At 40.7% G+C, this 26539-nt stretch overlaps 1 protein-coding gene across 1 annotated transcript; it reads right to left on the bottom strand.

Annotated features, from left to right (window-relative positions):
- Positions 1–563: 563 nt before the first annotated feature.
- On the bottom strand, positions 564–26415 carry ARMC10 (armadillo repeat containing 10). The gene is made up of 6 exons (XM_038562807.1): positions 26197–26415; positions 12076–12224; positions 9257–9391; positions 7606–7782; positions 2467–2538; positions 564–1567 (listed from the first exon to the last, which is right to left on the bottom strand). The coding sequence occupies exons 1-6, from the start codon at positions 26333–26335 to the stop codon at positions 1319–1321; spliced, it is 921 nt and encodes a 306-aa protein (XP_038418735.1). The 5' UTR covers positions 26336–26415; the 3' UTR covers positions 564–1318.
- Positions 26416–26539: the final 124 nt, after the last annotated feature.

Genomic DNA, 26539 nt, shown 5'->3' on the forward strand with positions numbered 1-26539 from the left:
AATCCTAGTTTTTACTCATGCATACATTTGTGTTTTCATAAAGAGGCAGATTTAAACATTCGTTATAAAGGAATGTGCCTTTCAGGGAATTAGGACATTTATTTATCAGTAATGCAAACATAAGTAGTGTTCTTGCCAGCATATACACATTACTACCGTAGCCAGCTGGGAACTAACATGTTTTCACCTTAATACGGAATCTTTTTTCTACTGTAAAAAATATTTCTTGCAAGTTTGATTTCTGTATAAGGCTAACCCTGAAAATACACATTTTTCTGTTTGAGGATTTGTGACTTCCTATGGAAATCCAAATGAAGTTTAAAGTACTTGTACAGCTTTGCCTTAAATACCTGGAGTAGGAAAGCTGCTTGCATATGGATTTACCTAATACTAAGCATGGTGACGGTTATGAACTTGAATATTATAAAACCTGGCTGAATTGAAATCTATTAATATTTTTATTCCATAAGCTATTGTGACAATGATTACAATTAAAATATACAAAAAGCTAAGTAAAATATGGATGAATATTAATAAATAAAGTACTATCAAGAGAAAGCACATAAACTTGTTTTTTCTTTTTTATTTAAAAAATTGTAAAATTCATGCTGATAGTTAAAAAATTCAAACGGTAGAAGGTGTACATAGGAAAGCTCCTTCCTTCATCCCACTCCCAGACATCAATCTCTCTGGATATAAGCATAAATAGTTTTCATTTAAAAAAAAAAACCCAGCCATTTCCTGGATGCCTTTCCACATGAGCACATTCAGACTCCTTATTTAAGATGAGAGAACTGATTTAACCAGTTGCCTATGGACGGAGTCACACGCTACATCTTCAGAGGCTGGCCTACGGAATGGGAGTGGTGAGGGCGAGGAGACACATGGACTCAGAATAAACTCTCATGATGAGAAGAGACTTTTGGAAGCAGTATGGCTGGGCTGGCCTGCTGGCCTCAGACTCTGGAAGCCCTCCCTGCCTCAAGCACCGGGGCTCTCCGGCTGCGGCCCTGCAGCAACCAGCCAGTCACACGTGAAGGCAGGTGACAGCACAGCACTTCCAAGGACGCAAGGTTAGCTGACATGTAAATAAGGCAACTGTCGCGTCACATTAAGGAAATAATTGAAGAAGTAAACTTGGCAAACAGCAAATGAAAAGAAAGGGTGTCAGAAAAAGCTCTTCAGTTCACTTGGTATCGATCAAATGGTTCAGAACTGGCTCAAAATAAGCCACAAGACCATGGCAGGTTCTAGCTGGGTTAATAATGAAATGTGGTATTTACTGTTTAAGATTCTACAGCTGGCAGATGAAAACTAGTCAGAACCTGGGTATGACTGTTACCTTTTCCTTCACGTCTGCATCATGGTGTTTGGCTAAGGCCCTCATTTTCTGGGCACACTCTTCTCCATATAACAGGAAGAACAGGGAACCTTTAGGGAAAGTAGGCTGAACAGCTAAAGAACCTTTTTCGAGGCAGTTGTTTATATTCTGAGATAGCGTCAGGACTCGAAGAAGAATCTCCTTTGCCACGTGGCCGTCATAAAGGGAAACGAATGAGGAATCCACCTGCAAGAGGAAACCAGGAGTATTATTTTAATAACAAAAATATTCTTCAGGTATATTTTTGCATTTTAAAACTACATCAAATACATTTAAAAAAAATCTGGTCATAGAAAATTATCCCTAAAATCCTCTAATCTAAATGTAAAATATGAGGCACCCCTACACTATACACTAATGGAAAAAAGGTCTCACTGTTTTAGCTAAAAATAGGATTCTCTTGGGAGTGCTAGAAGGCAGTCATTTGGAAAAATACCCACATCCTTTTTAAGGCCCTCCTAGTCTCCCTGGGGATCATGGATCCCCCAGAGCTGTCCTGTGTGGGCGCAGGGCTGGGGCGCCAGGACGAGCAGCTCAATCCAGCAGGTCCCACCTTCACAGGAGTAGAGGCCTGTTCTGTGTCAGTACCACCTTCGCTTTCTTCAAAAACACTTATCACAGCTTTTAATTATTGTGTTCGTTTGTTACATATTTTTTTTGTCTCTTTTCATAAGTTCTGTGAGGCCCAGCACTGTGTCATGTGTGCTCACTGGTGTGTCCTGGCATTCGGCTCAGCGTGTGGCACATCCATCAGTAGACTAGTGTCTGAGCAGACGTGGAAGACACATGCGAACACGTCAAAGGGAAAAGGTGTGGTCACATACGTGTGGCCCAAAATGGATCAACAGAACAATTATAATTTATTGTTGCTAGGGAAGACTTTCCCAAAATGATTCTTTAAAATATGTTCGTTACAGACAATTTAGGAAATTTGTGTAGACAAAAAGAACCAAAACTACAACAACAAACCCCCCTGTGCTCCTCACTGATAGTCTGTTAACATTTTGGGATAAATCTTTCTATATCTGTCTGTCCAAATCCATTTATTTTTGTATACTTATAAAACAAGTATGTGAGCTACTTACTTGGGCACCAAGTAGTACCTCTGTCATGGCTGGATTTTCAGACAAATTCACAAGCAGTTTCAAAACTTGAACCTGAAATAAGAATCATACGGGTTTATTTCAGACCAGCGAGCATGGATTTGCTCTCCCCGGCACCCTGTCCTCTTAGCGTGTCCACGCTTCAAAGTCCTGCCTGGGCTTCACGGTCTGGCTCAAATTCTCTACCCCATGGAGCCCTCTCCTCTACAACACCTGGCACACAGCAGGGTTATTGAAACTAAATTTCCAGCTACATTATTAAAGGAGAAAATGGTGAGTATCTCAATGTCCACCTGCCTCACCCCTAACCCGTGGTAATAATCTTAATGTAGGTTACATAAATGATCTTTATTACAATTACTGGTAAGTGAAATATGATCTTTGGAACAAAAAAAGGAATCTCTCAAAGCTCAGTTTATTTCTATTTAAAGTATGGAAATTTTGGAACAGCCTGGTTACCAAGACTAGATAAAAATATGGCTCTTTACTTTTTAGTAGGTTACTATGAACCTTTGAGCTTATCTTTTTTTAATGTGAAAAATGTTTTAAAATCCTTTAGGCAGTGACATAAATAATTGGCAACAAATGTTAACTTAGAGCTGACTAGCTAAAATATCTGCATTCCTTTCACTTATAATCAGTCAGTGCAGTAGCCCCCCTCATCTGCAGGGGATACATCCCAAGACCCCCAGAACATGCCTAAAACCGTGGATAATATCCAGCCCCACATACACTATGTCTTTTCCTATACATACATACCTATGATAAAGTTTAATTTATACATGAGGCACAGTATGAGATTAATAAAAAAAGTTATATAAATAAATACAGTCTTGAAATATCCAATACTATTTAGTATACGTGCTGCTGAAGGGAGCACTCTCTGAAAACATCTTATTTTTCTATACTCACCTTTCTTACGAGATGACAAAATGCCTACGTGACGAAATGAAGGGAGGTGAATGACACATGTTGTAACATGGCACTAGGCACTTCTGACCCTCTGACAGTAAGCCAGAAGGATCACTGCATCCCAGCTGCGGCTGACAGCAGGTAACAAACCACGGAAAGTGAAACCATGGATAAGGGGTTGGGGAGACTGCTGTCATAACATTTAAACTGAATTCCTGTTTAGAGACGAAGGTCATATAAAGCTGTACTTTATACAAGATACCTGAAATTACACAAACTGAGAAGCGAGGAGGGACAGATGTGCTTTCTACTAGACCTGGAAAGGAACCCAGACCTTTATTTCAGAAAACTTTTTAATACAAAGGTCTTGTGTATTTCCGATAGAACATTTTTAAAAAGATTTTATTTTTAAAAAGATTTTATTTATTCATTTTAAAAAGATGTTTTAAAAATATTTTATTTTTAAATAAAAAGATATTTTTTTATCTTTAAAAAATAAAAATTTTTTAATAAAAGATTTTATTTACTCATGAGAGACAGAGAGAGGCAGAGAAACAGAGACACAGGCAGAGGGGGAAGCAGGTTCCATGCAGGGAGCCTGATGTGGGACTCAATCCCAGGATACACCCTGCCAAAGGCAGATGCTCAACCACTGAGCCACCCAGGCGTCCCATTATTTTTAAATTTATTTTTAAGTAGCCCCAGTGTGGGGCTTGAACTCATGACCCTGAGATCAAGAGTTGGATGCTTAATCAACAGAACCACCCAGGCGGCCCTCCTACAGAACATTTTTCAAAAGTGATAGAAAAGCACAAAGGAAAAGGAAATTGCCCCCCTATTTCCATGACCAAAACGACCACTTAAGTTTTGTTATTTTTCTTTATGGTCTTTTTATACACCTATACTGTATCTCACATATTCCTTGGGTCATGTTTGTTTGTTTGTATTTATTTATTTATTTATGATAGTTTATTTATTTATTTATGAGTTTATTTATATTTATTAATTAATTAATTAATTATAGTCCTACAGAGAGAGAGAGGCAGAGACACAGGCAGAGGGAGAAGCAGGCTCCATGCACCGGGAGCCCAATGTGGGATTCGATCCCGGCTCTCCAGGATCGCGCCCTGGGCCAAAGGCAGGGGCCAAACCGCTGTGCCACCCAGGGATCCCGTATATACTAATTTGTTAAGGAGGATAAAAGGCTTTGCTTAAATTTTTTTATCAGCCATTTAAACTTTTTTTTTTTTTTTAATAAATACATGGCCATGATAAATTTCAAACTGCAGAGGGAAACAAGGATCAAAATAAAAGCCACCATCCTGTCTGCCTGTCCCGCCCCCTCAGCAGAAACTACTGGTAACAGTTTCTTGTGTAGGTAGGGACCGTGTTTATGTTTTTCAAATAGACATCCTTTATAAATTCTAGCCTCTTAAGGTAACAGAGGAAAGAACTTTTGACCGTTACACAGATCAGGTCTGGCCTGACTGGCCACCAGCAACAATAAGCATAAGTTTTAGGAATAAACACTTGTCCCCACTGTCAGTGATGTTTTATTAAGAAAACAGGAGTTCTGAAACAGGAAGGTCCCAAACCTAGGAAATAAGTCTGAGGTCAGAATCCATAAGGCCTGAGTGGCCAACGAGGGCAAGTTTATAACCAGGGAATAGTAACAGCTAGTTAGCAGCCTGAATTAAAATTCCACGTTGCTAGGCTCTGGAAGGGAGTGAACCATGAGAAAATAATTTACAGAGCACAATTACAGATTAAATAGCTGCAGGTGTCCCTTGCTTTTCAAATGTTTGCATTACATCACTTCGCTTTTTATAGAAGACCTACATTATTGGTACCTGTTTCCACTACCCGAAAGAAATCCAGAGGATTTTCGTTTTTACAAAAAAAAAAAAAAAAAAAAAAAAAGAAAAAGAAAAGAAAAAACCACAGCGCTGGGTGTTTGTTTTGCAGCAAGCGTTAACAGGGGCAATGCGCAGTCCAGAAACTACACTCAGCATTGGGCAGCCAGAGCTTTGAACTGTGTCTGTGAACATCTGTGCTATCTTGATTTAATTTGTGCATCGGTTAGCAAGATAGGTTCCAAGCTATCAGAAAAGTCTGAGAGAGGTTGGGGGGCGGGGAGGTGTGTGTTGAATGCTCAAAAAATTTTCCATATAAACTACCGGTAAGCACTGCTCCACTTCACACCATTTTGGCTCAGGAAATGTTTCCTAGGAATGCCCTACTTTCAGATGGGGGTGGGGGGATACCTGTCGGTATTCTGGTTTGAACCATGTTAAGTCCTCTCTTTTTCTCTTATCACATGTGCCATCTTGTGGTGACTCCACGACATTTCTTTTAAGCCACTGGTTTTCTTTGCTCTCAGTGCAGATTTAACAAGAATTATCTGCGTTAATCTTCCATTATTTGTATTTGGTTAGGAATCAGTGTTGTACCCAAAGGATGGTTATGGTAAGGTGAGCTCTCTTAATAAAAATAAGATTTCTAAAAAATCAATTTTGGTGGTAATTTACTGAGAAAATATCTAAAATGGGTACATTTTCTCACAAATGGATTACTATCCAAAAGTTCCTTTGCAGGTTGGAAATTTACACTTATTTTTTGTGGACAATGTTATAATTGGTGGTCAGGTTCCCAGACAGACCAAAAAAGCAACGTTTCTATCCCAGAAATGCTGTACTAGGCAGTGGAATGGAAAAACAAACCAAAAATAGAACATACTATTGTGGTGAGAGTCATCTTCTAAAAAGACATAAAATATATTAAAACACAGACCATGTCTGAGACAGATCTATACAGCTCCAAGGCCAGACTCGCCTGGCTTGGAACTCCTTGTTCTTCCTGAAGTTTTGGGTAGAGCTGCTGCAGACATAGGCAGAGGAGAGATCTGTCCTGTATTTGCAACACTCTAAGGTAGAGGGAAGGGGTTCCTTGAGGCCTCAAAGGCTGGAAGTTACTTTGTTCTACTGGAAAAAGAGATGTTGATGGGTGTGTGCATTTTAGAAATTGCCTATGGATGGAGCATATTTCGAAAATATTGCTAAGAATATTATTACATTTAATTCTGAATGCCTTTGGGTATGCTTTAGAACAGATCTAAGGAACTCTGGTTACTGGAAATGAGGAAAGGCCAGAACAAATTTTAATAGGGCTACAGTGAGGCTGTCTTGGAATCCCATTTGAGATCTATAGAAATAACTTCATTGATGTTGAATATTTGGAGTAGGGCTTTACATTTGGTCCTTTGAAAATGCTTGTGCATTTTTCTCTCAATTGTGCCAGAGAACAGCGACCAATATAATAAAACACTGATGATCAACCCAACTAATCAGAGCCTTTGATTACTCTATCTTCGGTTTTTTTTTTTTTTTTTAATTTTTTTTAATTCATGAGAGAGACACACACACACAGAGGCAGAGACACAGGCAGAGGCAGAAGCAGGCTCCATGCAGGGAGCCCGATGTGGGACTTGATCCCCGGTCTCCAGGATCACCCTGGGCTGAAGGTGGTGTTAAACTACTGAGCCACCTGGGCTGCCCTACCTTTATGCTATTTATGCTATGTTTTTATGCTATTTCTTAAAAAATGGCATTTGAGAAAAATGCCCACAAATATGAGAGGTTTACTTTCACGGGATGTCTCCTGAGATCCTATTTAAATAGGTCAATCTCTGTTGCCTTCTACCTCTGTATAACTGATCAAAATCAACCACCCAGACATCCATTATTAACTTAAAAGTGGTTTTCAAAAGATTTTTCAGCAAATAATGGCTAAATCAAAAAAATGTTTCTAACTGCAAGGTGAGCAAAAAATTCAATTAACCAGCATTATCTCTCAAAGATTCCTTTTAATCAATCATGTATAATTCAACCTGGTGATGGTGGGGGAAGCCCACTACATCATGTCAGTAAAAGGTAAACCGATTTTCAGAAAAGCAAACAAATGACAATCTACTGATAAATGAAACAGCACATTTTCACAAACGAATTTTGAAACGCATACTTGGGAATAAAAATAATCTACTTTCTTAAGCTCATGAAAAGGCTTTTAATAAATGTTAACTGAACTTACTCTTTTTTTTTAAGGGATACTAACTTAAGACAGGGGACTCAGAAATTTAATCCTCTCTTAATAAGCTTGATGCAATAAGCTCTTAATAAGCTCTCTTTCAAGTCATAACTGCTTCATTCGTACCTTGGTGCTTCCATCCCCCGTAAGCAACACGTGGAACAGGTCTGTGACGTAATCAGTAAGCATGTGCTGGTGGTCGTTGGTCACGGTCATGTTTGTTAATAGTCTCAGCCCAGCCAGCTGCACGGCAGAGTCCAGGGGACCAGAGAGGACATCCTTACAGACTTGATTGATGTATACCTGGGAGGGGGGAGGGAGTGAGCATCTTAGAATCTCTAAAAATTCATCTTTGAAGCAGTAACTTTTCTGCACGGCAGAGAAGGGCTGTTGTTCAGGGGGAGGCTGGGTCCTCAGAAAAGATGGCTTTCCAGCCCTCCAACTTTGGTAAAAATTTTTTTTTTGAGCTACCTTTGTTAATACCAGGCAATGTGCGAGCATTTTACAAATACGCCTCACCTACTCCGTAACATAGCTCTAGTGAGGTAGGTGTTGTTAATGGCCATTTGACAGACAAAGACAAGTCCTCAAAGAACTTAGATCAATAATCAAGCCAGCGAGTAGGGAAGTGATGTCCAATTCCAGAGACCATGCTCCCAACACCAGTGGTCTCTCAATTGTGGGGGGTCTCCCATCTCAGGCTTCCTTTCTGTGTCAGCTGGTGTGGACACACGAGGATGCCAGGGAGACCTGTCTGGCCATCTTGCATCACGGTAAACACATTCACAACACGGTCTAGGGGCTGCATCATGTTAGAAGTAAAGAATAGGGTGATCAAAGTGAAACAATTTTTTTCTAGGGTTAGTTCTATCAAAAGTAAGCAGAGGCAAAATTGTCTTTGGCCCAATTTTCTTATTTACCTGGGTACATCTGAATGAAGTGCTCCTTCCTGATGTTGTAACTGCCACTGGCAAAACGTAATGCAATGCCGGTACCACTCCTATTTCAGACACGCTAGAACTAAATGCACCGTGATGGAAAAGTTTCTGAAACTGCTTTCTATTTCTGGCCAGGATCTTTCCAGCTTGGTAAATTATGTCTCAGATAATCACTATTCACCTAACTGAAAACTCCACCAGAAATTCTAAGCGATAAGAAAAGTTTCCTAATATAAAATGCTAATGACCAATTGTCCCATAAGCCAGTATTAGGTTAAAAAAAAAAACCCCAAAGATTCCACGTTACCATAGAAACCAGAGTAATGGCAGAAAAGCAAAAGGGATTAAACAACTTGTGTTGACAGATGAATAAATAAAGCGAATGTGGTCTGTATATACAACAGAAAATCATTCGGGAATGAAAAGGAAGGACATTTTGTCATTAGCAACAAATGGATGGACCATGAGGGTATTCGGCTAAGTGAAATAAGACAGGAAGACAATACTGAAGATGGCACCTATATGTGGAATCTAAAAAAGGTCAACTCACAGAAACAAGAGTGGCATGGTGGTTGCCAGGGGCTGAGGAATAAAGGAAATAGTGAGATTTTGGTCAAAAGGTAGAAACTTCTAGCTTTAAGGTGAATAAGTTCTGGGATCTAATGTATAGCAGGGGGACTGTATTATATACTTGAAAGGTGCTAAAAGAATAGATCTTAAATATTCTCACTAGGTTGACAAAAAGGTAACTATGTGACGTGATGGAGGTCTTAGCTAACACTATGGTTTTCCCTTTCATTTATAGTAAACCTACCCATTTATGATTTCAGGTAACTTACCTTTATCTTGACTTGATTTTCAACATTCACGCTCAGGTTATTCAACGCATTTAAAGCTTTCTCTTTAATGCTGTGGTTGGGATTGTTGATTTTGCTTCCAATGATTGGAATACCACCCAATTCACGTATAATGACCTAAGAGGGGAAAACACAGGACCATCACTTCAATATGCACCCCCTTCATCAAATTTTTTGCATCCACAAATACTGATACAAATTAATGACTCTTTGCAAACACCTTTCCTATGCACAATCTGTAATTCTTATTTTTTTTAAATTACTTTCCATATTTTAAAGGTAAAGAAAATAGATTGAAAATAAATTAAGATATGTAATTATTTAAAAACTGTAACTTGAAGATCTACAATGAAGATTTGTACAGCTACTGAAATGAACTCAAAGCAATTTGCAAACACATGATTTTACTTTGAAATAAGATATGACTTTTCTATTATAGGCACATTTGGAAAATTAGGATACTAAAATAATGTTTTGCTAAAATGTATTTTTTGGAATACAAATCCTTCAAGAGTAATAGTCGTTCCATTAAAAAAAAAAAAAGGAGATTCCACAGTTAAGTAAGTTAGAGAAACTCTGGGCAAAGTAAGTGTAGACACTTAATATAGTGAAGCATCCATTATGCACTGGGGATCTCCAAGAGCTTTTCCATGAAGTATACACAAAAGAAAGGGTCATTTTTCAGTGTGTGTGTGTGTGTGTGTGTGTGTCTGTGTGTGTGTGTAGGGGAGAGGAAACCCCTATTAACATCTTGAAGAATTAGAGTTCTACACAATCTGGGAAATGATGCCCAAATTTTCCAAGAAAAAATAATCTGGGGATTTCTCACAATTGGTTGCAAGACTATGCTACTCTGTGCCTTTGGCCCCAACAGTGGATGATATTTTAATTCTTACAAGAAAAATAAGCTGAAAATTACTTCTGTCAAAACAAAACATGCCCTTCTATGAGAAAAAGAATGAAAGAGTATCATGGTGTCATCTGCTCTTTACCAACAGCCCCAAACTCTACCATCAAGAGTGGGCTCAGGGATCCCTGGGTGGCGCAGCGGTTTGGCGCCTGCCTTTGGCCCAGGGCGCGATCCTGGAGACCCAGGATCGAATCCCACATCGGGCTCCCGGTGCATGGAGCCTGCTTCTCCCTCTGCCTGTGTCTCTGCGTCTCTCTCTCTCTCTGTGACTATCATAAATAAATAAAAATTAAAAAAAAAAAAAAAAAAAGAGTGGGCTCAGCATTAGGACGAAAAAACAAAAAACACCTCTGCTGTGCAAGTTGGGCTCTTCCTGAGAATTTGTGATCACTAGAAATTTTTTTTTTTAAGATTTTATTTATTTATTCACAAGAGACACAGAAAGAGGCAGAGACACAGGCAGAGGGAGGAGAAGCAGGGCTCCCTGCAGGGAGCCCGATGTGGGGCTGGATCCCGGGACTCCAGGATCTCACCCTGGGCTAAAGGTAGCCACTCAACCACTGAGCCACCTGGGCATCCCTGTGATCACTAGAAATCTAACCGTTTTTTGACTATCCTATTAAAGCAGATCAAGGTACTATGATTTCTGACAAGGGAGTACTGACCCCCATCACCCAAGAAAGCACTCGTTGGAACAGTGGCTGTGTGGATCCACTCCCACTACAGTTTGTTTCAGAGGGATATTAAAACTATGGCATCAGAAATAGCTCTGGAGGCCAGCGGCTTTCTTTCTATCCCTGTAATGAAAACTTCTCTGTGGCCAGAGAGACAAAAAACCAGGACATCAAAAGACACAGGGATAGGGATCCCTGGGTGGCTCAGTGGTTTAGCGCCTGCCTTCGGCCCAGGGCATGATCCTGGAGATCCAGGATCAAGTCCCACATTGGGCTCCCTGTGTGGAGCCTGCTTCTCCCTCTGCCTGTGTCTATGCTTCTATCCTTGTGAATAATAAATAAAATCTTAAAAAAAAAAAGACACAGGGATAAGCAAGAGCCAAGAGATGGCGGGAGAGCGAGCCCTGGTAATGCTCTCAGCAACCTTAAACTGTCTTCACTTGTGCCCAAAGCCAGTGCTATGCTTGGATGTACAAGTTAACTGAGCTCAGTATTTTCCCTTTTGGGTTTAAAATAATTTAAGAAGGGTTCTGTCACTTGCAACTGAAAGAATACGAGTAATCAACAGATATTCTTTAAATTCCCCTATAAACCTCAAGAGCTTATACTGTAAGCCTTGCCACACTGGAAAGTATTTGAAACAGAGTATAAATTCAACCTCATTTTGTTTCCATGACAAAGTCAGCGAAAGGCATTAACTAAAAATCATTACACATTTTTTTCTGACTTTTTCTCCATGGGGATAATGGGGAAAAGGAAGCATAGACTTGGCGTTAAGACTCTACTGGTAGAAGCTGTCTACATGCTTAGTGGTTGTCAGTGGCCCAGGGCCCAGGGCCCAGCATCAGAACCACGCCCCCAAGACCTACATACCACGAAAAGTATGTACTTGATGTTAGCAATGCTGTCAGTAATGCTTGCTGAATTTTCAAGAATTAAAAAGGCCATGCAATGCTAAGTGGGGAGCAGATAACACTTACCACACATGTGATGCCTGTGACCAACCTCATAAGGATCTAGAATCCCAGTAACACTCATGTCCCTATTTGGCTGTGCTTTTCAGAAGTAAACAGACATTATGCTGTAGCTACACATCCCCAAACCATATAGATGATGAGAGCGAGGCTCTGGGATTAAGTACCTCACCAGGGTCACAATTAACTGCTACTATGTAAGGAGTTACACAGGAGGCGCCCATTCTGAAACTAGGTACTTACTTGGTTAGCTGAAAAGGCTGCATTGTTACCCAGAGTGACCAAAGCTCTTTCAATAATTACAGGATCATCAGTTGACTCAAGCAGGTAGAGGAGTTTCTGGAGCTGGTCAACATTTAGGACATCATCGTATGAACCATTGGTTAAGTCTTCTGCAAAAGAACAAAGTTATTTAAAATCAATATGAGATTAAAAAAATTAAAAAAAATTTTTTTTTAAGAGAGTGCATAAGTGTATGAGCGGGGGTTAGGGTGAAGAGGGAGGAGGAGCCTGACATGAGGCTTGATCTCATGACCCCGAGATCTGGACCTGAGCTGAAATCCAGTCTGACACTTAACTGACTGAGCCACCCAGGTCCCCCTAAATGTTTTTTTTTTTCTTTAAAGACTTCATTTGAGAGAGAGAAAGAGAGAGAGAGCATGAGCAGGGTGAGGACGGGCAGAGGGAGAAGCAGACTCCCTGCTGAGCCTCATATAGAGACTTGACCCCAGGACCCTGAGATCATGACCTGAGCTAAAGTCAGACACTTCACCAACTGAGCCACCCAGGTGCCCCTAAAATTTTTATTTATTTATTCATGAGAGACACACAGAGGCAGAGACACAGGCAGAGGGAGAAGCAGGCTCCATGCAGGGAGCCCGATATGGGACTCGATCCTGAACTCCAGGACCACACCCTGGGCCTAAGGGAGGTGCTCAGCTGCTGAGCCACCCAGGTGTCCCTAAAAAAAAATTTTTTTTTTAAACAGTATCGAATGCACTCTGATGCCAGGCACAGTTTTAAGCACTTCATATGTTTTATCTTGTTTGATCTTCAAGTAACCTCTGGAGGAAGATATTTTTTATAATTCTCAATTTACAATTTATGGACTTATTATTATTATGTCCAAGGCTTATGGACATTAAGAAATCAGCCAGCGGGGGCACCTGGGTGGCTCAGTTGATTAAGCATTTGACTCAGGGTTGTGAGTTCAAGCCCCACATTGGGCTTCATGCTCAGCATGGAGCCTATTTAAAAAAAAAAAAAAAAAAAAAAAAAAAAAGAAAGTAATGAGCCAATGGTCACTTGGTACTTCTCTCTCAGTAAGGCACTGCAATGCTTGAGCATTTTCTGTCTATTTTAAAGACCAGGTACTGGGATCCCTGGGTGGCGCAGCGGTTTAGCGCCTGCCTTTGGCCCAGGGCGCGATCCTGGAGACCCGGGATCGAATCCCACATCGGGCTCCTGGTGCATGGAGCCTGTTTCTCCCTCTGCCTGTGTCTCTGCCTCTCTCGCTCTCTCTGTGTGACTATCATAAATAAATAAAAATTTAAAAAAAAAAAAAAAATAAAGACCAGGTACTTGCATCCAAGGGAACACTTGCCTGGAGGCACAGTTTTTCATTAAGGAAATGGATTTGCATTAAATGGACTTTTTCTGATCACAGTGTTCAGGCTGGAGAGAACTCCATGAGAGTAGTCATGTTGGTAGGGTGGCGTTTTTGTTTGGTTGACGTGAACATGGTGTGATGACAATAACAGTTTTTTTTTTTTTTTTTTTTTTAGAATAACAGTCCTGTTGGGGGCAGAGAGAAAAGCAACGCTTTCATTTTGAGTAAATGCTAGAGCAGTCAAATGCTGGATCTGATCACTTCTGGTCACTGGTCAATTCTAAGTCACTACTTAGAATTTATAGCTTTACTTTTGAGGGAAAAAAACCTATTTACAGAAATTACCACAGGAAAAACAGAAACAATTTTATAACCCCATCATTGTGTTATAAACATAGAACAGGATTCCTGAGAAATGAAACTAGGATTACATGTTAGACAATGCACCGTCCACAGAACACTGCCTGGGGAGGGCGGCTTACAACAGTGGGTGCTATATGTCACAGCTGCGCCTTTTCTTAGTCTTTTCTTTTTTCTTTCTTTCTTTCTCTCTCTTTCTTTCCTATCTATCTATCTATCTATCTATCTATCTATCTATCTATCTATCTATCTAATCAGATTACGTATCTGAGTGAGAGAGCCCATGGCGGGATGAGGGAGAGCCAGAGATCTCAGGACCCAGAGATCAAGACCTGAGCCATGCTTCTTTTTTTCAAATACTGAATTATTAAAGGTGGTTATCTTTGGGCATTGGATTATGAATGACTTATTTTCTACCCTGTGCTTATGAGCACTTTATTTTTTTACAATAATTACATATTACTCCCGTAATGAAGATAATTAAGTATACTGCTTAAAGATGAATCACCGACAAATATGACGGAAAGGGACAAGTATTCAGATTGTGGGAAACAGTAAGTGCTATGTCCTCCTGAGAAAGCCAAATAAGAAACCTGTTCAGGAAATTTAAAAGCCGAAAAACCAGCTTTTTCTCACTCCTAAGTTTTATACTTAGGGCCTCTGGACTATGCTTTTACTCCTGAATCCATTACCTGCCTCATTTGCACTTTATAAAGCAATATTTCACTCCCAAGAGATTTGAAAAGTGAAACAATGACAAAAACAGATTTTTAGAATGGAAAGAATATGGGGGGGGGGGTGTTCATCCAAATTTCTCTTTTTACACACCAGGGAACTGAAGGCAGGATTGTTTAAGGATTTGCCTGAAGCCACACATGTAGTTAGTAGCAAAAACCAGAGAAAGGAAAATACAAAGTGCAGGCAAGTCACTCAATCTCTTAGGGGTCTCAGCTTTCTCAGCTATTAAAAAAAAAAAAAAAGGAAAGGAGTCGATCTAAGACTTGTAACTGGTTCCAAAGGTGCCTATGCATCTTTCAAGTGTAATTTGGTACACATATATGTGGCAGAAAACAAAAAACTGGATTAAAAAGTGGGCAGACTACTTGAATAGGCATTTTTTCAAAGCAGACATACAGATGGCCAGCAGGTCCATGAAGAGCTGCTCAAAATCACTAATCATCAGGGAAATGCAAATCAAAACCACAGTGAGCTATCACCTCACACCTGCCAGACTGGCCATTACCAAAACCACAAATAATAACAAGGTTGGTGAGGATGTAGTGATAAGGGGACCCTCATGCATTGCTGGTGGGAATGTAAACTGGTGCAGCCGCTATACACAACAGTCTGGAGAGTCCTCAAAAATCTAAAAATACAATTACCATAGGATCCAGCAATTCCACTTCTGGGTTATTTATCTGGAGAAAATGGAAACATTAATTTGAATAGAAATACACGTACTTCGGGATCCCTGGGTGGCGCAGCAGTTTGGCGCCTGCCTTTGGCCCAGGGCACGATCCTGGAGACCCGGGATCAAATCCCACATCGGGCTCCCTGTGCATGGAGCCTGCTTCTCCCTCTGCCTATGTCTCTGCCTCTCTCTATTTCTCTCTCTGTGACTATCATAAATAAAAATTAAAAAAAAAAAAAAAAGAAATACACGTACTCCTTTCTTGCAGCATTTTTTATAATAGCCAAGGTGTGGAAGCAATCTAAGTGTCCACTGATAAATGAATAGGTAAAGAAGTAGTAGTATGGGGCAGCCCGGGTAGCTCAGCAGTTTAGCACTACCTTCAGCCCAGGGCATGATCCTGGAGACCTGGGATCAAGTCCCACGTCGGGCTCCCTGCACGGAGCCTGCTTCTCCCTCTGCCTGTGTCTCTGCCTCTCTCTCTCTCTGTCTCTCATGAATAAATAAAATAAATAAAATATTTAAAAAAGTAGTAGTATATATACACAATGGAATATCATTCAGCCATAAAAATAAGTGAAATTTTGCCATTTGCAACAACATGGATGGACCTCGAGGGTCTTATGCTAAGTGAAATGAGTTAGAGGAAAACAAATACCACACGACTTCACTTATAGGTGGAACAAACAAAACAAAAACCAGAAACAGACTCATAGATACAAGAAACAAACTGTTGGTTACCAGAAGTGGGAGGGATTTGGGTGCAGGAGATTAAGAGGTACAAACATCCAGTTATAAAATAAATAGATCATGGGAATGTATAGGAAGCACAGGGAAAGTCATCAATAGTATTGTAATAATTTTTTATGACAGACAGTAACTAGAGTTATCATGGGGATCACTTTGTAATGTATAAAAATAACAAAAAAGTTTATCAGAAAGAATAATATTCAAATGTCCTTTTATTATGAGGTCATGTGTTTTTACTTTTAATCTATTAATGCTATAAATTACATTATTATATTTCCCAATATGAATCTTCCTTATGCATCCACTTGGCCTCGTGCATCACTACTTTAATGCCCTGATGGATTTGATTTGCTAATATTTTACTGAAATCATTATATCTTATTCATAATTGAGACAGATTTATAGTTTTTTCATGTTCTCCTTATCAGGTTTTGGTATCAGGTTGTTAAATAAATGAATTTGCGACTATTTCCATCTTTTTCAGTGCTCTCAAACAGTCTTAGCAGTAAGGAATTACAATTTAAGTTGAAGACCAAAAAAAAAAAATTAAAAAAAAAAATCACTTGGCTCTGGTTTGAGATGGTGACACAAGAAAATCCTGAACTGACCTCCTCACCCAGACACACTGAATCTATAGCTACATAGAGAGTAATTCCCTCTGAAAGAAATCTAGAAATGAGGAAAAAAAAAAAAAAACCCACACTAAAACTGGTAGAAGAAGATGAAACACAATCTTGCCATAAACACCAGCCTCACTGCAGCAACACACCAGCAGGAGGAAACTCACAGCTCCAGCTTCTCCCTGAGGAGAAAGGGCTTTGGACCCCACATCCCGTGTTCCAGCTTTTAAGACTTCTACCTGAGATATGGACTTCCAACATCTAGCTTTGAAAGCCAACAAGTCTTGCATCCACTAGACCCCCCCAGGCTACAACAAACTGAGAGACAGTTTTTAAAGGGCTTGCACATGTGAAGCACAGCTAACCCCCTGGGGCCAGCAGAGGCATAGACTGAGGCCTCTTTGCTTATCTTCATAACTGCGAGGCAGCGTGAAGGGCAGGCTTCTATTTTAACAAACATCAAGGGATGGACAGCAATACTCTCCAAAGATGGGGAAACTGGATGGGCACCACCTTTGCACTCTCCCTGTGCCTCATGCCAGGTTGCTATTATCTCCCAGAAAGCAGCCCTTGTTTTTGTGGATGCTATCCAAGACATGCCCTTGACCACCTGGTTCTGGCAGCCAGCAGGGCTTGTGTTCACAGGTTCAGTGGGATGGTAGCAAAGAAATAGTTCACAATCAGCCATCACTCCAGGGCTCAGTTCGGAAGGTTCAGACAAACACCCCTCTCTGTCTTCACTGACAGGTATACTTCCACACTTTAAAAGCTGCTACCTGAAGGTCTGGCTTCTAATCAGCCTCTGTCTAAGCACTGAAGGAGATCCTCCCCTTTGGGACACTGATGGGTCTTGGCACACCCTCAACTATTAAAAACAGACTGCCTGGACAATCACAGAGTTTGGAGAGATGATCAAGAGCTGGGAACAGGTGAATAGTAAGGTTCATTTCCTACATGGCACTGGACAGAAAAATGTACGAAAGTACCAAGGAGAAGTCACAGAGCTGAAAAATATCATAACTGAGCTGAAAACAACAACAAAAACAATCTATTAGAGGGATTCAAAAACACACTAGATGAAGCAAAAGAATGGATCAGTGAACTCCAAGATAGGGCAGGAGAACTCATCCAATTAGAGCAGGTTAAAAAAAAAAAAAAGTGAAGATAGCTTATCGGACCTATGGGATAACAACATCAAGTTAACCAACATTCGCATTATAGGGGTCCTGGAAGGAGAAAATAGAAAGGGGCAGAAAATTTATTTGAAGAAATAACTTCTCTAACCTGGGGAAGGAAACTGACATCCAGATCCAGGAACCAAAGAGAGTTTCAAGTAAGAGGAACCCAGAGAGGCCCAAAGCAAGACACATTATAATAAAAATGTCAAAAGTTGGGGAGCCTGGGTGGCTCAGTCAGTTAAGCACCTGATTTCAGTTCAGGTCATGAACTTGGGGTCCTAGAATCGAGCCCCATGCCTGGCTCCACGCACAGCAGAGTCTGCTTCTCCCTCTGTCTCTGCCCCTCCTCCACTCATGCTCTCTCTCTCAAATAAACAAATCAAATCTTTTTAAAAAGTCAAAAGTTAAAGACAAGGAGAAAATCTTAAAAAGCAACAAGAGAAAAACAAATTACACGATAAGAATGAGCAGAATTTTTTAGCCAAAACTGCAGGCCAGAGGGTAGTGTCATGGTATATTCAAAGTGCTGGAAGAAAAAAACCCTGCCAAACAAGAATACTCTAACTGGCAAAACTGTCTTTCATAAATAAAGGAGAGAAAGTATTTTCTAGATAAGCAAGAGCTGAAAGAGTTCAGCACCACTAGTCTGGCCTTTTAAGAAATGTTAAAGGAATTTCCTGAGGCTGAAACAAGAGGGTTCTAATTAGTAGTAGGAAAACACAATCAAGTGTAAATCTTGCTGGTAAAGATAAATTCATAGTTAAGTTCACAATAGTATAATGATGGTGGGTAAATCACTTTTCTTATAAATCTAGTATGAACGCTAAAAGTCATTGTAAAAAATAGCTATCAGTACAATAATCTGTTAAGGGATACAGAAGACAAAAAGAATTATAAATTGTGATATCAGAAATATAAAATACGTGTATGTGGGGGGAGTAAAATGTAGAGTTTTAGAATGCACTCAAACTCTAGTTATTATCAATGTAAAACAGACTGTTATGAGAGGTTTTACGTAAGCCTCATGGTAACCACAGAGCAAAAACCTATGGTGGATAAACAAACATTAAAGAGAAAGGAACCTAAACCTACCACTATCATCAAATCCCAAAGAGAGCAAGAGAAGAAAGGAATAAAGGAATTACAAAATAGCCACAAAACAATTAACAAAGTGGCAATTAGTTCATGCCTACTGAAAATTATTTTAAATGTAAATGGAGTAAATCCTCCAGGCAAAAAGTCCAGAGTGGCTGAAGGGATAAAACTAAAACACAAAAACAACAACAACAAAAAAACAAAAAACAAGACCCAATTCACATTCTGATTCTGGTCACCCATTATAACATATGGTGAGTGTTTCCAGAGCACCAAGCAATTCTTGGACACCAACTGGTTCTACAATTCAACTCAATTTTGACATGATCCACCTGCATCAGATCCCACAGATTCCAGCTTCAGCCCCTCAAAGGCTGCCCCCCCCCTCCCCTCACTTTGCATGCCAGGGGGCAAGGCCAAGTTGTCCCCAGTGCTTCTGATTAACTAGGTATAGATCAGAGATTTCACCAGCCTCCACCGTGGTTGCAATTAATTTGCTAGAGCAGCTCGCACAACTCAGAAAATTTTACTTACTAGGTTTATTGTCCTCTAATTTTAGTATACGCGCTGCAAACTGAGCACAGTTTATTACCCTCTAATCACATGCTTGACTCCCTGGCTACAAGACCCCATCCCAACGGACTTTCCAATAGTTACCATTAACATAACAAAAGATACCTTTATTGTTCACAGCACTTAGAAAATTCTGAAGGTTTTAGGAGCTTTGTGCCAGAAATGAGGATGAAGAATTATTCTGATTCAAAATCACAATGTAACACTAACTACCTGCTGTCAAGAGACTCACTCCAGTTTTATGGATACACATACTGAAAGTGCAGTGAAAGGAGAGAAAAAGATATTCCATGCAAATGCAAACTATAAAAAAACTGGGGTAGCTATACTTATATCAGACAAAATAGATTTTATTTTAATTTTTTAAGATTTTATTTATTTAAGAGAGAGAACGGGGAGCAAGCACGAGCATGGGCAGGGGGAGGGATAGAGAGAGAGAGAGGGAGAAGCAGAAACCCGCTGAGCAGGGAGCCTTATGTGGGACTTGATTCTAGCACCCTGAAATCACGACCTGAGCTGAAGACAGACGCCTAACCAACTGGGCTGCCCAGGCACCCCAAGACAAAATAGATTTTAAAACAAAGATTCTAATAAGAGACAAAGAAGATAATTATATAATGATAAAAGGATCAATCCAATAAGAGCATATAACATTTGTAAATATGTATGCACCCAACACGGGAGCATCTAAATATATAAAGCAAATATAATCAGACATAAAAGGAGAAGTAGACTACAAGACAATGGTAGGAAACTTCAATACTTCACTTTCATCAATGGATAGGTCACCCAGACAGAAAATCAGTAAGGAAACATTGGATATGTTAGACCAAATGAACTTGATACAGGCATTTACAGAACATTCTATTAAAAGCAAAATAAGATGTTCTTCTTAAGCACACATGGGACATTCTCCATGACAAATCATACAGTAGGTCACAAAATAAGTCTTAATAAGCTTAAGAAAACTGAAATAATATCATCCATCTTTTTCAACTATAAGGTAGTGAACTAGAAATAAACAACAAGAAGAAAAATGGAAAATTCACAAATATATGGAGATTAAACATGCTACTGAACAATCAGTGAGTCACAGAAGAAATCAAAGGAGAAATAAAAAAATATCGAGACAAATGAAAATAGAAATGCAACATACCAAAACTTATGGAGTGAAGCAAAGACAGTTCTAAGATGGAAGTACACAGTGATAAATGCTTACATTAAGAAACAAGCAAGAGGGATGCCTGGGTGGCTCAGTGGTTAAGTGCCTGCCTTTGGCCCAGGGCGTGATCCTGTGGTCCTGGGATCGAATCCCACATCAGGCTCTCTGCATGGAGCCTGCTTCTCTCTCTGCTTGTGTCTCTGCCTCTCTCTCTGTGTCTTTCATGAATAAATAAATAAAATCTTTAAAAAAAAAAAAGAAACAAGAAAGATTTCAAATAAACAACCTAACTCTACACCTCAAGGACCCATAAAAAGAACAAAGCCCAAAGTCAGAAGGAACGAAAGAACAAAGATCAGAGCAGAAATAAATGAAATATAGAATAGAAAGAAAATAGAAAGATCAATGAAGCTAAGAATTGGTTTACTGAAAAGATGAACAAAATAGGCAAACTATTAACTGCACTTACCAAGAAAAAAAAGAGAGGACTCAATGAAATGAGAGGTGAAAAAGGAGACATTACAATTGATAACACAAAAATACAAAGGATCTTAAGAGAGTATCGGGAACAACTATATGCCACAAATTGGACAATCTAGAAGATATGGAAAAATTCCTAGAAATATACAACCTACAAAGACTGACTTGAAGAAATGAAAAATCTGATTGAAAAAAAAAAAAAAAACAACCTGATCAGACCAATTACTAGTAAGGAGATCTAATCAGTAATCAAAAATCTCCCAACAAACAAAAGTCCAAGACCCCAGAGCCTCACTAATAAATTCTACCAAATTCTACAAAGAAGGATACCAATCCTCAAACTCTTCCAAAAAAACAGAAGAGAAGGGAACACTTCTAAACTCATTTTACAAAGCCAGTATTACCCTGATACCGAAATCAAAGACACCATAAGAGAGAAATTTACAGGCCAATATCCATGATGAATACCTATGTAAAAAGCCTCAAAATGCTAGCCAACAATACATTAAAAACCTCATACACCATGATTGAATGGAATGTACCCTTCGGATGCAAAGATGGCTCAACAGCTGCAAGTCAATCAGCAGAATATACCACAGTAAGGAGATGAAGGATAAACATCAGGTGATATTCTCAACAGATGTAGAAAAAGCATTTGACAATATCCAACATCCATTCATGGTAAAAACTCTCAACTAAGAGGATGCAGAGGGAATGTCCCTCAATATACTAAAGGCCATAAAGGACAAACCCACAGCTAACATCATACTCAATGGTGAAAAACTGGAAAGATTTTCCTCTAAAATCAAGAACAGGACAAGGATGTCCTCTCTCATCACTTCTAGTCAACATAGTACTGGAAGTCTTGGCTAGAGCATTTAGGCAAGAGAGAGATAACAAACATCCACATCAAAAAGGAAAAAGTAAAATTCTCTGCAAATGACATTATATTAGGTAGTGAAAGCCCTCAAAACTCCATGAAAAAGCTGAGAATAAACAGGTTCAGCAAAGCTGCAGAATACAAACTCAATATAAGAAAGTGAGTTGCATTTCTATACACTAATGACATACCATCAGAAGGAGAAATTAAGAAAAACAATTCCATTTATTTATTTAAAGATTCCATTAATCCATTCATGAGAGACACAGAGAAAGAGAGGCAGAGACACAGGCAGAGGAAGAAGCAGGCTCCATGCAGGGAGCCCAAGGTGGGACTCGATCCCGGGCCTCCAGGATCACGTCCTGAGCTGAAGGCAGTGCCAAACCACTGAGCCACCCAGGCCGCCCCACAATTCCATTTACAATTACATCAAAGAGAACAAAATACCTAGGAATTAATTTAACCAAGGTGGTGTACAGACCTGTACAATGAAAACTGTGACACTGATGAAAGAAATTAAAGACACAAATAAATGGTAAGTTATTCATACTCATGGATTGGAAGAATATTATTAAAATGTCCATATTACCCAAAGCAACTTAGAGATCCAATGCAATCCCTATCAAAATCCCAATGGCATTTTCACAGAAATAGATCAAACCATCCTAAAATTTGTATGGAACGACAAAAGACCCCAAATGGCCGAAGCAATCTTGAGAACAAAGCTGGAGGCATTATGCTCCCTGATTTCAAAATACATGACAAAGCTACAGTAATTAAAACTGTAGGGTATTGGCATAAAAACAGACACACAGATCAATGGAAGGGATAGCACAGAAATAAACCTATACAAGTATTATCAATTAATTTATGGCAAAGCTGAAGAAATACAATGGGGAAAAGACAGTTTCTTCAGTAAATGGTGCTGGGAAAACTGGAGAGCCACATGTAAAAAAAAAACAAAACAAAAAACAAAAAAACTGGATCACCATCTTAGATCATATACAAAAACCAACTCATACCAAAGCCTTGAACATACGATTTCAAACCATCAAACTCCTTGACAAAGGTCTTTGCGGGATTTTTTAGATTTGACACCAAAACCAAAAGCAACAAAAATAAACAAGTGGACTATATCAAATTTAAAACCTCTGCACAGCAAAGGAAATCATCAATAAAATGAAAAGGCTACCTATGGGAGAAATTTTTCCCATATATCTGATAGGCAGTTAATATCCAAAATATATAAAGAACTCATGCAACTCAACAGAAAAAAACCCACCCAAATAATCATTAATAAGCAGAGAATCTGAATAGCTATTTTTTCCAAAGACATATAAATGGCCAACAGATACATGAAATAGTGCTTAACATCGGTAATCATGTATAAAATGCATATCGAAATCACAATGAGGTTATCACCTCACATCTGTCAGAATGGCTAGTATCAAAAAGATAAGAGATAACAAGCATTGGTGAGGACGTGGAGAAAAGGGAACCCTGCTGCACTGCTGGTGGGAATGTAAATTGGTGCAGCCACTGGACAGTATGGAGGTTTCTCAAAAAATAGATCTACCACACGATCTAGCAATTCTGCTTCTGGGTATTTATTTGAAGAAAAATTGAAAAGACATAGGCATCCCCATGCTCATTGCAGCAGTATTTATAATAGCTAAGACACAGAAACAACCTCACTGATAGATGAAGAAAATGTAGTGTGTGTGTGTGTGTGTGTGTGTTGTGTGTGTCTATGTGTGTATATATATAGCCCCAAAAAAGAAGGATATCCTATCATTTGCAACAACATGGGGGGTGGACTCTGAGGGCATTATTCTAAGCGAAACAAGTCAGACAGGAAAGAAAAATAAACACTACATAATTTCACTTACCTGTAAAATCTAAAAAAAAAAAGAAAGAAAATGAAAAAAAACCGAACTCAAATACAGATAACAGACTGACTGGGGTTGCCGGGAGGCAAGTGAAGAGGGAGTGTAAAATGGTTGAAGGTGGTGAGAAGTATGGACTTAGCTTAAGATAAATAAGTCTTAGGGATGTAATGCACAGCTTGGTGACAATCAGCAAGTAACACTGTCTTGTATACCTTAAAGTTGCTGAGAGAGTAAAGCTTAAAAGTTTTCATCACCAGCAACAAAAAACCTGGAACTATGTGAGGTGAGGCATGTCACCTGAACTTACTGTGGTGATCATTCTGCAATATGTACAAATACTTGGATCGAATCCAACCAAATATATTTACCTTATATATACTGATATCAAATAAACACATAAACATATATCAAATCATTATGTTGTATGTCACTAATACAATGTTATATGCCAAGTATATCTCAATTAAAACAAAAAAGATCATCTTCTGAAATCTACGGATGCTGCTGCAAAAAAGGGTACTTGTCAAGTCTTCCAAGATAAAGGTGTGCAGCTTCAGGAAGAGGGGACCAGGAGCAGCCTCTTTGTAGGATGCCTGACCTAACGTAACTTAAACTGGTAAAATTAAGCTTAAGAATAAGACTCTGTCAGTGTTCACAAGGTTGAGTCAGTATAAGCAAGAAGGTACCCGAACCCAGAAATCTCTCACACAAAGACAACAAATTAGGCTTTGTAAGTAAAGGTAAATAAAAATCTTGTTTTGAAAATTGCTTTTTGTGACAAAAGGGAAAACAGACTTTTTCCTCACTCTGTTTTCTTAGAGTATTTCCTTGAGTAAACTTACACAGTCGACCCTTGAACAACAAGGGGTTAGGGGTGCCAACCTCTGAGCAGCTGAAAAATCCATGTGTAACTTGGGACTCCCCCCAAACTTGAGTAAGAGCCTGCCATTAACTGGAAGCCTTACTGAAAACAATTAACATATTTGGTATATGTCTTATATACGGTATTCTTACAATAAAATAAACTAGAGAAAAGGCAATGCTAAGAAAAACATAAGGAAAATACACTTACAGAACTGTGCATATATTTATTGAAAAAAAAAATCTCGTGTAAGTAAACCTGCACAGTTTAAACCCCTGTTGTTCAAACGTCAGCCAGAACTGTAAATCCTCTCTTTGATATAAATGGCATTTAAAAAAATATTTTATTTATTCACGAGAAACAGAGAGAGAGAGGCAGAGGAACACGCAGAGGGAGAAGCAGGCTCCATGCAGGGAGCCCCATGGGGGACTTGATCACAGGACCCCGGGGTCATGACCTGAGCTGAAGGCAGGCGCTCCACCACCGAGCCACTCAGGTGCCCCAAATGACTTTTAAAAAGCTAAGTAACCGTCTTGCCAGTTTACATGTAAGAAAGTCATTCTTAGGGGCTTTTGGGGTCATCTATGTGAAATGTAAACATCAAAAGATGGAGCGCAGACCCCTAAGTTTAGCCTTGGCGCCTGGCTCCACGTGGTAACCACCTGCTCATCATAAAGATCCCGAGAAGTCTTATTTTCCTCTGGATCAAGGCAATTAGCTAACAGCGATAGCCACCCCGATTACCAGCGAATTTAGGATGGACTCTGTGTGAATGGTGCTGTCAAGCCCTCTTGAGGACAAGTTCCTGTTTATCTTCAGAACATGCAGAGATGACACGAAACAGACTTTATCCGCCAGATACACGAAGTGAAGACACGTGTGTCTTCTCAATCCCATCAGCTGATCGCCTGTGATGGGCACGGCAATCTGGAGTCGCGCTTATTCAACAATAAAGCTTTAGTTCTTTCCTCCATTTGTAGGGAGGAGTTTCTTGGTTGGCATCCGTGACCCGCACTATCCTAGAACACCCAGCAAATCCTCGGAATCCCGATGCACCACCGGCTTTGGGGCAGCAACCACCCCGGCGCTGGGTCGCGGGGGGTCGCGGGGGGGGCGCCCCCAGCTCCCCGCGCGGGCAGCTGCTTCCATCCGCGGCCCCGGGACCTCCGCAACCTCGTAACCGAACCGCAGGGAGTCCCCGGGCCTCCGCGCCGCGGCGGGGCCCCCGCCCTCCTTCCTCAGGGGCGGCCGCAGGCACCACCGCACCTTCCGCGGCGGGTCCTGACCCTGAGGGGCAACCCACGCGCTTCTGAGAAACCACCCAATCCTCCGCGGGGACGCCGCCCTCAGCCAGGAAAATCCGGGCGTTTTTACCCCGGGATTTTGGACGAGGTGGACGCAGGCGGCAGCTCAGAGCCCCAGCGAGGGGGCCGTCGTCCGTGCCCCCGCCCCCGCCCCCCGCCCCGGCCACCTGCCGGGCACCCCGTGGCCTCACCTGCCGAGCGCGAGGGGCGCAGCCGAAGCCCGCGGGCGCCTCGCCGCCGGCCCCGCGCCAGCTTGTAAATGTAGTAGCAGGCACCGGCCCCGAGGACCAGGCCCGCCGCCACCCAGCCCACGTCCCGGGCGCCGCCCATGCTGCCCTGGGGCCGGGGCGCTGCGCTGGGCCTGGCGCGCGAGGCGGGGAGCCGCGGATCCCGCCTCAGCCCGAGCGCCGGCGCCGGGAGGACACAGGAAATGGGGCCCGAGCCCCGCCTCCCGGAAACGGCCCTGCTGACACGGAGGGACCGCCCACTGCGCCCCGAGCGGCCCGGCGGGGCGGCAGGGGCGGAGCGGGGGCG

Source organism: Canis lupus, chromosome 18, assembly GCF_011100685.1.
Source record: "Canis lupus familiaris isolate Mischka breed German Shepherd chromosome 18, alternate assembly UU_Cfam_GSD_1.0, whole genome shotgun sequence".
In the NCBI taxonomy this organism is placed as follows: Eukaryota; Metazoa; Chordata; class Mammalia; order Carnivora; family Canidae; genus Canis; species Canis lupus.